The sequence below is a fragment of the Corvus brachyrhynchos genome, unplaced genomic scaffold (assembly GCF_000691975.1).
Source record: "Corvus brachyrhynchos isolate BGI_N302 unplaced genomic scaffold, ASM69197v1 scaffold191, whole genome shotgun sequence".
In the NCBI taxonomy this organism is placed as follows: Eukaryota; Metazoa; Chordata; class Aves; order Passeriformes; family Corvidae; genus Corvus; species Corvus brachyrhynchos.
Window position 1 is genome coordinate 1,719,221 of NW_008236487.1, and position 10,893 is coordinate 1,730,113.

The 10,893-nt window shown below is 45.6% G+C and overlaps 1 protein-coding gene across 1 annotated transcript in view; it reads left to right on the top strand.

The window, feature by feature from the left end:
• CACNA1C (calcium voltage-gated channel subunit alpha1 C) overlaps positions 1 to 10,893 on the top strand; it is a 470,627-nt gene that overhangs the window by 449,660 nt on the left and 10,074 nt on the right. The window contains exons 42-49 of the mRNA XM_017726196.1: positions 1,546 to 1,647; positions 2,614 to 2,741; positions 3,872 to 4,006; positions 4,951 to 5,303; positions 6,170 to 6,196; positions 7,540 to 7,668; positions 8,139 to 8,248; positions 10,088 to 10,191. Coding sequence (XP_017581685.1) covers positions 1,546 to 1,647; positions 2,614 to 2,741; positions 3,872 to 4,006; positions 4,951 to 5,303; positions 6,170 to 6,196; positions 7,540 to 7,668; positions 8,139 to 8,248; positions 10,088 to 10,191 — 1,088 coding nt within the window. The remainder of the gene's footprint in view (positions 1 to 1,545; positions 1,648 to 2,613; positions 2,742 to 3,871; positions 4,007 to 4,950; positions 5,304 to 6,169; positions 6,197 to 7,539; positions 7,669 to 8,138; positions 8,249 to 10,087; positions 10,192 to 10,893) is intronic.

Genomic DNA, 10,893 nt, shown 5'->3' on the forward strand with positions numbered 1-10,893 from the left:
ACATCTTGTGTAAAATGATCCAAATTACTCATATGCAGCACATGGGACAAAAAGCTATGTAAAGAGGTTTGGAGGAATAATATCTTCTAGGGAGAGCACAGTGTTTCCCACTACCTAGGAAGCCAGTGCTTCCTATAGTATCATCTCAAATTATTGATCATATTCTTCACAGTGATCTGAGAGTTTAAAGTTTTAGATCAATGTCTGCTCACACAGCAATTAGGAGAAGGACAAAGGGCAAAGAAGCCTCTTCTTTGTACCCTGTCTGCAGAGCTGAGCCACTTTTTGACTGCTGTTGCCACTGATCTTCCAGTCCAAGAGAGAAAAAAAGAGCTTGGACTCGAGAGTCTCATCTCACAAAAACTCCTCCTGCGCTTCCACTAGCATGAATTAACATTACATTGTAGTAACAGTGGTGCTGTAAAGACAAATGAGAAGTAAAGGGACTGATAACGGCTTTGCATAGACGGCAGGTATATTTGAGGAAAGCAGACAAGATTTGGGGCTCAGCTTGTCCTCTTTGTTGCACTCTGTCACCTGCTGTAATGAAAGCTATTGGTCCTGAGTCAAAATCTGGCTTCATGCATTAATGAGATGCATTAAAAGAGCGTGGAGGTCTGTGATTCACAGCTAAACACCTCTGCCTCAGGAGTGGCTGCATTACATTTCAGGCATGGGGAAGCAGAGACCAGCAGAACTCTACCTTACTGTGCCAGCTGTACACAGCTGAGCCAAAAAACAGTGGCAAAATGAAAAAATTATATTAAGGCTTTGAAAGTTGTGCTAAACAGAATTTGACTGCAGCTCAAGAGACTCTCCTGAGGAAAAGCCACCCACAATCCCTGTAAGACATCTTGTGTCTTATGAAACAGAGACCCAAAAAGGACTCAATTTTCTTGTCTGTCTGAGTCTCAAACTCTCAGAGTCATTGCCAGTGAACTCCTGGGAGACCATCTAAAGCCTCAAACTGCTTTCTCTCTTGCTGTAGCAGAATCTTTCAAGTGGTCAGAGCAGGAGTTTGGAAACAGCCCTCCTGAGTCAGATTTCTGCCTTTGATGCTGTCCATGTGTTGCATCCTCAGCAAGTTACTCAGTGTCCCTATCTTCACTGCATCCTGTTACAGGAGCTACTGCCATGCAGAGCCTTGTGCAACACCCTCAGCAGCCTTAGTGCTGGGGAGAAATAAGAAAAACTGCAGGAACAGCACCTTTAGGAGGACAAGATACTGGTTTCAGACACCTACAGAGAGAAGAGAGGGGTTTGAATGTACATAAATCAAGAAATAAAATTGAAGGTGACCCATTTGAGAGGAAATGGATATCTAGAAGGAAAGTCACCTACCTACCCAGAGATGACTATGCATATTTAGAAGAAAGCCTCTTGCTGTGAGGGAGCTTTAGGAATGCTCTGAGCATCTCTTGGCCCAAAACTTTCCACTCCTGAAAACACTCTGATATTTACCTCCTGAGACTGCCATGCCAGACATTAAATTGCTCCTCTGCAGGGTCTGTGTAATTCCTGTCTCTGATGATTTTCACCCTGCAGGTAACCTGGAGCAAGCCAATGAAGAGCTGAGAGCAATAATTAAGAAAATCTGGAAGCGCACCAGTATGAAGCTGCTGGACCAGGTGGTGCCTCCCGCAGGTGGTGAGTGCAGGGTCTTGTCCCTGTCTCTGAATCTCTCTGATTTTTTCCCCCACCTGTCATGTCCTACTGCACTTTGTGATCATCAGGTGGAGTATGGGGGACAGGCTTTCTTCTACAAGCTATCTGTGTTTCATCAGGCTGAGATCAGTTCTATACTAACATAAATGTCCTGTTCTTACTGCTGAGAAATCAGGGAAAGAAGAAAATGTGCATAACTAGGAGTTGGTGCATAGTCATCCTGTGTGGCGTTCACTGACGTTCCAGGTGACCCCATGGGCACAAAACAGTGCTTGGCAGGCGGCCAACAGGTGCAGCCAGGTCCTGAGCCTTGCTCAACCTGTCTGAAGTCAGTGGACCATGTCTTCTAAAATTGCCAGTGGCTTTGAAGAAGGGAGGAGAGCTACCTGGAGAAAATGGTAGTGCCCATTTTGGCTGACTGACAGTTTTTATTGAGTGGGAACACAGCTGTGAGCACATTTCAGGGGAGAGATGATCTTCTCTGTTCACTCACACCCATGTTTAGGCACAAAGGGACAGAATTCCAGTGCAGGGAAGGGTCAGATCAGGCCTGGGATGGCTGATCGGTCAGATGCTGTTGGTGAGCCCAGCCTGTGAATAAGTCTGACCCCGGGGTGTCACAAGACAGCCGCATGTGTTGACCCAGACTGGGAGGCTGTTGCTGTAACGAGATCCTTTGTGGTTAACTAACACCAGAGACTGCAAAGGTTAGATGTACTCCCACTACAGGGGTTCTCTGCCTGCAGAGCCAGTCTGCCCAAATGCCACCTGCACCTCTCCTCCTGACTATTTGCAGCAAGCTCTGGCTGTGGAGCAATCCCTTCCTTCGGCCCCGCATCCTGATGCCATGAAAAGCAGAGATGGACTGCAGTGCCCAGTGTTTCTGCGAGGCTCACGTGAGCACATACACTGTTAAAATCAGCTGCTTATTTAATTTATTGCTTGCAGATGACGAGGTGACCGTCGGGAAGTTCTACGCCACCTTCTTGATCCAGGAGTATTTCCGGAAGTTCAAGAAACGTAAAGAGCAGGGGCTGGTGGGGAAGCCCTCCCAGCGCAATGCGCTGTCCTTACAGGTGACAAGCGGGCCCCGAGTGGAAGGGGTGGTACAGTAGAGACAGGTGGCCCCACTTCCTTCTTAATCATTCTGGGGGTTGCAATGGGCTGTCCCTACTGGAAAGGAGCTCACAGACTCCTTGAATTATCACACCAATCCTTTTGGATAAATACCTGTGTACCATGGGCTCACAATCCCTTGGCTCTGGAAATGGAAGGCACAGGTGAGGTATAATCAGAGTTTATCAATCTGCCAGTAATACTTGAAATTTGGGATCCTTTTAGAGAACTGGTATGAAATGTCCTACAGACATTTGCTTACTCCCACATACATTTGACCCATTCTGAGGAGTCTGCATGTTGCCAGGAGGCAAAATCACTTAAAAAGCAAAAAGCAGACCTGGATGCCAAGGCCACCTAATGGACAAGGCATCAGACTGTAAGGACTGGGATCTGTTCCCCACTGTGATACATGTTCACTCAGTAGACTACCAGGCTGTGTGACAGAAAGAGAAAGCCCCATTGACTGTACAAGCAGTACTATTTATGTCCCTTGAGGGTACATTGAGGAAAAAGGGTGACTCTGGAGTTTCAGCAAGCTGAAAAGTGCTGTGATGTGGGCATAAGCACAGAATGAGGCCTCGGTACACCCACAGCTTACCACCCTAGATGGACTCTTTGGAACAGACTACAGTCAGTGAGGGGTTTGAGGACTCTCCAGGTCAAGATGCCAGAAGCTTAGTTATTAAATCCATATTTAAGCTGCTGATTAAAAAAAAAGAGATTTTCAGAGGCACCAGAGTACACGGTTCACCTGGAACTGTGGCTGCTCTAGAGCTTCTGGTTGTGGATCTGAGAACTCAGAGTTGAAAGCACAACACCAAGAGCTGCTTAGTCAAGCCTGTGGATTTACATCTATGTCCTGTTGTGATGAAGCCAGGGACTAGCAACAAACATTCCTTGGTTTGTATTGCTAGGAGTTTCTCTCTCTCTAAGGTGAGATGAAAGGACAGAATCTGTTGGTGTTCTAGGAGCTGGGGGTGCTATGCTAAGTAAAAGGGCTCCACAGTGTTTAGGGAGAAATGGCAATGCTGTTGTCTCTCCTGTGCCCACTCGGAGATATGAAGCCCTATAGTTTGCTGTTTTGCAGGCTGGTCTGCGCACACTCCACGACATAGGGCCGGAGATCCGACGAGCAATCTCTGGAGACCTGACAGCTGAAGAAGAGCTGGACAAGGCCATGAAAGAAGCTGTTTCTGCTGCCTCTGAAGATGATATCTTCCGGGTAGGTTCTGAACAAGTTTGTGAGCTGAGGCTGAGTTCAGAGTGTTACATTCTCTTTTGTGTATTCTGCATTTCAGCTGGGCGCTCCTTGTTTTGTAGATCTTACTAGAAAACAGTGGTGGACCTAGATCCTAAGTGAAAGGTCCTAAGGTCTTGGCACAATTTCATCCCAATTCCTTCTCTCTCTCTCTCAAGGGAAACTTCTCACTGGAAGATTCCCTCATGAAACCTAAATTAAAGAACAGATCAGTGCAGCCATCTTGCAATCTGCAGAGCAGCAGCCAGGCACACTTCAGTGTTTTGTTCACTCCTTTCAGTGGCACTGGTAGCATCCTTCCAAAAAGTGCACTAGAACCCAATAGAGCTCCTATGGCAAGAGAAAATTTTCTGAGCTACTTAGCTAAATCTTTTCTTTCTTATTTCATTCCTATTTTTTATAATTGTTTCCTCTGGTAACTTTTCTTCTCCTTTGGAATTTTCCTCCTTTCTTTACAGAAAGATGCTGTCAGTCCCTCATTACTCACCATCTAAACAGTACATAACTGGCTCATTAAATTTCTCTTCATGTCTTCCCCCAGGTGATTAATAGTTTCTGGTGCTCTTCTCAAATTCCCTCTCATGTCTAAATGTTCCTTTGCAACTGCACTGGGAAAACCAGTCAGCAGCTACCTGAGCCTTGCATCCATACTGCATCCTGGACTCCCAGGACTGGTGGGAGGTGTACAGACATATATTCACCTGCCAGTCCTCTGGAATCCCAGCCTGTGTGTACCTAGTCCGTGACAGAGAAGTCCACACACTGCCTGCTGGAAGAGGGAGCACCAGTGCCACCATGCTCACTTTGCTCCTCACTTTTTTTCCCTCAAGAACAGTCTAAGAATGAAAACACCTGGGCCCTTGCACATCTCACTAACAAAGAAAAAATCCTTTCTGTTTCTCTGACAGAGAGCTGGAGGCTTGTTTGGAAACCATGTGAGCTATTACCAAAGTGACGGCAGGAGTGGCTTCCCCCAGACATTCACCACCCAGAGACCTTTGCACATCAATAAGTCTGGCAACAACCACGGAGATACCGAGTCTCCATCTCACGAGAAGCTGGTGGACTCCACCTTCACTCCCAGCAGCTACTCATCTTCAGGCTCCAATGCCAATATCAACAATGCCAACAACACTGCCCTGTGTCGCTTCCCCAGCCCGCCCAGCTACCCCAGCACTGTCAGCACAGTGGAAGGCCACGGGACCCCCTTGTCACCCACCATATGTGTGCAGGAGGCTCCTTGGAAACTCCCATCCAAAAGGTAAGTTTTGGAGCACAGAGGGAGCCAAGGGAGCAGGTGTTGGAAGGTGCATGCAAACACCAGAGCACTGCTGCCGAGCTGAAGTCACTCCCAGACATTGCCCAGCCTGCAGCCTGGATTGAGCCTTCTGGTTCTCCACCTGTGCCAAAGCCCACAGCGCAACAGATAGGCACCAATCGGCCACTGCAAAGCACCAGCACCCTTACTGACCAACACACTCGGTTTCTTTGGGCTTTATCAGGAAAGATAACCTTTGTAATTTACCTTTGTAAGATCCAAACCCTCCTTCATCACAGGGAGGTGTTTTATCAACTGGTAGCTCAAGGAGACTGCTCTTCATGTCTTAATCACCCGACACGGAGCTTTGTTGAAGTCAGTGGTTTTTCATTCAGCAGGTCACATCCCTACAGAGGTCACCAAAGACATTCTGGGAGCAGGGAGGCAAGGTTTTCAGAAACAAAGCAAAGAAAATCCCCTTCTCTGGACAGGCTCTCTACACACAGATGACTAATACAAAAGGAATATCATTTTTCTCAGTGGGAGATTTTTTTTAATACTTTCAGAAACAGCAGGAAGGAGATGGATTTTTTTCCAGTGCAGGGAGTGAGCAGTGTGAAAAGGTGGACAAATGCTGCCCCCGGAAAGGACAGAATAGAAAATAAGACAGAGGAACTTCAGTGGGTGCAGAATTGCCCAAGTGAAGAGTCACGTGGTTTTTCTATTTTGTGCCTTCCTGAGGGAGGCCACAGGAGCTGCACAACTTGTGTTACCATCTGCCCTCCTCCTTGCTGACTTGTGCTGGTGTGACACTGCTAACGTGGTGTTCTTTTCTCTCCTTGCTTCCCTGGGCACGTTCCTTGAATTAGGACACATTACTACGAGACCCTGGGACGGTACGTGTTCTCCATAACCCTCTAATGCTGGCTGGGTGCAACACCCACACTGTTCATCCTACTCAAACTCCAAATTCCCATTAATGCTGAACATGAGCTCTCCTTTCTGGTGTCGGTAGGGCTGAAATAGAGATACTGATCACCATGACAGCTCCAGAAAATACTCCCAGCTCGGGGCAAGTAGTGGTTCGTGTTCTGGCTGTTTTCTAGATCCGGGGTTTTTTAGAGATTCTAGCTGGGCTCACACACCTACACATTCTCTGATCACAGCATAGTGCAGTACACCCTGGCATGTTCATACAAAAATTCTGTATGTTTTTGGCTACACACAGACTGTTGAGCAGGAGGAGATGCCAGGTACAGATATTTTTCCTCTCTGCACCTTAGCAGTTTTACTTGCCTCTCATTTTAGAGGAAGGCCACTGCAGCACTGCCCTACAGGCTCTCTTATACAATGCATACCCACACTTCTCGCAGTGGTTTTTGCTTTAACCAGATGAGGTTAATGTTGCCTCTCCAGTCCCTAAAAGATGAAAAAAAAAAAAATGCCACCCTGCTCTCTTCTGCAAATACTAGTAAGAAACTGAAATTGTTTCCAATACCTCCATGTCCACACCTCAAGGATTCAAGCTACCTCCAGATTTTACTTTACTCCTCAGAAAACACAAAGTCCAAATGAAGTGAAATACGGGTGCTGAAATGTGAAACAGAGGGACAGAGGAGGCAAGCAGGGAATGAAGGGCTGGCACACCTAAGGCTTTGAACAGAGCCTATTGAATTCAGTAGAAGCACTCTGCAGTTGAAAAAAGGGACGAAAGATGGAAAAGCCAGCAAGGAAGAGAACGTGACCAGGCGGCAGAGGCCAGAGCTGGTGCAGAGGGAGGGATTTGGGGAGGCAAAGGCCACACATCATAGAGATGAGAAGGTTACTGTGAGTGGCCAGGAGGCTTCTCTGAAATCCATAACCAAGTTTTTTGCAACAAGGGAAAAAGCTTATTGCTGAGAGCCCATCTCAGATTTTACTGTGAGTTCAGTGAGGTGTATCTTTGGAAACGTGGTCAGTGTGATGTGCACATTAATAGAGTACGGGTAGTCACAAATGACAAAATACATTTACAGTGTTGTTCAGCACTGGTTTAAGAAACTCATCCTGTGCAAGAGGACACAGACAAAGGTTGTTGCCTTGTATTTGTGAACTCTGTAGCTCTGCTCAGTCATTGATTTTTCTATGATGGCTCTTCAGCATTATAATAAACGGAGACAGATGGAGCCTGTCATTCTTGTCTTTGTAACAGGTTGTCTTTACCATCTCCATATCTTGACTTGTCTTTTTTGCTCATTAGCTCCAGTTCCAGAGACAGCCAGCTGGCAATTGTTTGCCAAGAGGAAGTGTCTCAGGATGAGACTTATGACGAAAATTTGAATGAAGACATTGAGTACTGTAGTGAACCAAGTCTGCTCTCTACCGAAATGTGAGCTTTGCAGCTTTAGTCAAGGTGTTTGGGTGGTTCTTTAATTAAGGGGAAGAGGTGGGAAGAGGTGACTTTTTCTATAAAAGTTTCAATTTATGGGGGAAGGTCAGAAAATTTGAGTCAGACAACTCAAATACCAGAAAACAATTTTTTAAAAAAGTGCAGTTCAGCCCTAGAAGTAATATTGAAAAGGGTATCTTTCACCTAGGATTCTCCTTCTCTGAATGAGACATCTGGATCTGCAGGGCCTCCCCCACATTCCCTTCTACCTCCTGATGTTCCCAGACCTCATTTTCAGAGGGTTCTCTGTCTCACAGTCTCTTGTTACTGCTCCTGGACCAGTAACAGTTTGAAGCTAGCTCACTCTTGCATCCCTTTGCTAGCATGATCTTCCTGGCCTCCTTGCTGGAAAAGGGCTTATTCTGCCCAGTATCAGCTGCTTTTCTAATTGCCTCTGCTCTCCTTCCCAGGCTTGCATACCAAGATGATGAAAACAGACAACTCACTCCACCAGAAAACAACAAAGGAGAGGACACCCGGCACTCTCCGAAGAAGGGGTTTCTGTGCTCCTCAGCACTAGGTAACCTCCCAGCAGGGCTGGGCTGGGTTTCTTCTACCTTGGTGAAGTTCCCACATCTCCCTGCAGGAATCCCAGCCTGTGTGGGCACTGGTGTTGCTGTTTGCTGCATTCAGCTTGTGAGACCAGGAATCCCAGGGTGTGCAGACAATCCTGATCAGGCACATGGCTCTGCTGGCTTCACATTCAGTCAGCAGATGAACCTGTGGCTGTTTGGACAGTCCCTGTGATCTGTTTGATTAAGCCTGCCTGTGAATTAGGGCCGTTTATTTGAGAACTGTAGACTCTCCAAACAATCACCAGGGAGTCACCGAGTGGGTGAGCCTTGAGTCTGTGGTGTTCTGCTCTGTGTATTCAGCAAGGAGAAATGAGAGATTGTCTCCTTTCTCTGCTACCAGGAACACACTGAATGTCAGATTAAGTTAATACAACATAAATTTGCCTTCTGATCTAATTGTACCTGGAGATTTGCAAGTGCCTCACTGTCAGGTGAAACCCATGAATCACAAGGTTTTATGAAGTATCAAGAGAGTCTGTGAGAAAATGAACTCTTTTAGGTATAACATTTTCAACCTTTTTCTGAGTATTGGTGTGGCGAAAAAGGGCATTGAAGGGAGAAACTAAAAAGAATCATGTATATAAAATACATTTTTACAGAATAACAGTGACAGACTAGATATGTTTAAAGTGAGGCTACTGAGTCTTCACTCAAATCCTTCAGGATGCCTGAGTGTTCTAATAACATTTACTTTATTTCAAATCTTAAAATATTAGGCAATGACAACTTTATATCTATCTGTAAGGTAGTCAGCCCTTGATACTAACTACATTCCAGTGAATATTTATACATTGATGTCATACTCATTTTACTAGTTGGATTTTTTCTCTAGAAAGAGGAAGTACTTTTAACCTGCATTGTAATATTCATTCTCTGGGTTATAACATATTTTCTCTAACCCTGAGAGAGCTTTTTCTCAACAAACCAATATTAGATACTTACTATTTTCAGAATTCTAATTTTCTTTTCTTCGTTAGAAAAATGTCAACAAAATCAAGAAGACCACAAAATATTTTAGCATGCCACGTATTGAATCTTTAATATTGGATTTATTTGCCATTTTTCAGAACTAAAACACTTCATCATAAACATACTTTTCAGTAGTTTTTAATTCCTCATTGGGAGTACCTTTCTCATATTTAGAGAAGTAAAGTTTAATTTTATAGCAAGTAAACAATGTGACCGTTTCAACAGCTCCCTCTAAAATATTTTTTTTTTCCTTCCTTCCAAATTCTGAAAATGCTTCACGTCTGTCTAAGTCACCTTCCATTCACCAGTAAATTCACCACTGATTAATTCAGTTCCACTCGACCTTGCTCTAGACACAGTCTCGTACACTGGGGTATGTCTGGCAGCTGAGGGACACAGATCACATGCAAGCAGGGCTCCAGTGCCACCTGAGCAGTGTCTGCGTGTTGTGTACAGCCAGCACAGCTCCAGAGCCTCAGCTGCCACCATCCTGGTGAGGGCTTTGCCTCAGTCACAGAGGTCTGAGAGCACTGCCACTGCTCAGGAGGGAAATCAGCTGCATGTGCTCTAAAGGAGAGAAGTGTTCAGAACCCCACCTTGCAGCTTGCTTGGAAGGTAGCGTTGATTGGTTCGTGATGCCCGAGTGCTTTCTGTAAATACATTTGCTGTGGAGAGTGTTGAGGGAAACTGGACAGAGCCTAAAGCATGTGTGTCTTTGCTGTATGTCCAGTGGGGCTGCACTAAAAGAAACTGGAAGCAGATGACCTGTGGTGTATTATGAGTGATGAACACATTGTGTGTGGTTGCTGTTTCAGGTCGAAGAGCATCTTTTCACTTAGAGTGTTTGAAAAGACAGAAAAACCAGGGCGTGGACGTCTCGCAGAAGACAGTCCTGCCTTTGCATCTGGTCCATCATCAGGTGAGTGTTAATAACCACACAGGTGAGTGTTAATAACCACACAGGTGAGGGTTAATAACCACACAGCCAGCTGCAGTGCCGCCCCAGAGCGTCCCAACCCACTGCTTAAAAACCATTTGGGATAGATTCTCACCCACACCAAAGGCCCAGGTTTTAGCACTCAGGACTTCTATCATTCCCAGAATGCTACAGGAATATGTCCCTTGGAGTCAGCCACAGTTATCATTTTCTGATGCCCATGAAAGAAAAAATAAAATACTAGCAAAAAGATGAAAACAACTACCCAAATTGCATGCTGCAGCACAATTACACTGGCTTTGATGGCAGTATGCACATGAATGAACTGTGCACAGTCTACTTTCATATTAATTAAAGGTAACCAGTAAGCGTAATTAACCATTTTAAAACATAAACTGATTACACATAATCAATCAGCTTCTTAAGCCCTTTGTAACTGTGTTCAGCAGCCTAGCAAATGTATGCTTGGGCATGTACCTAGATGATTAGCCAGCTGTCAGACTCCAAAGGAGAGCTGTGTCTGTTGGTTTGACAATGCCACTTTTTGTCACCATAAAAGAAACAAGTGCAGATGGCAGTGCCAGCCTTGCAAGTGTGGCATCCTGCTCTGTGCAGTCCACCCAGGCAGGGCAGAATGGCCTTGCCACCTCTTTAGGCTGCCACGAGGGCAGAAAATGCCACACA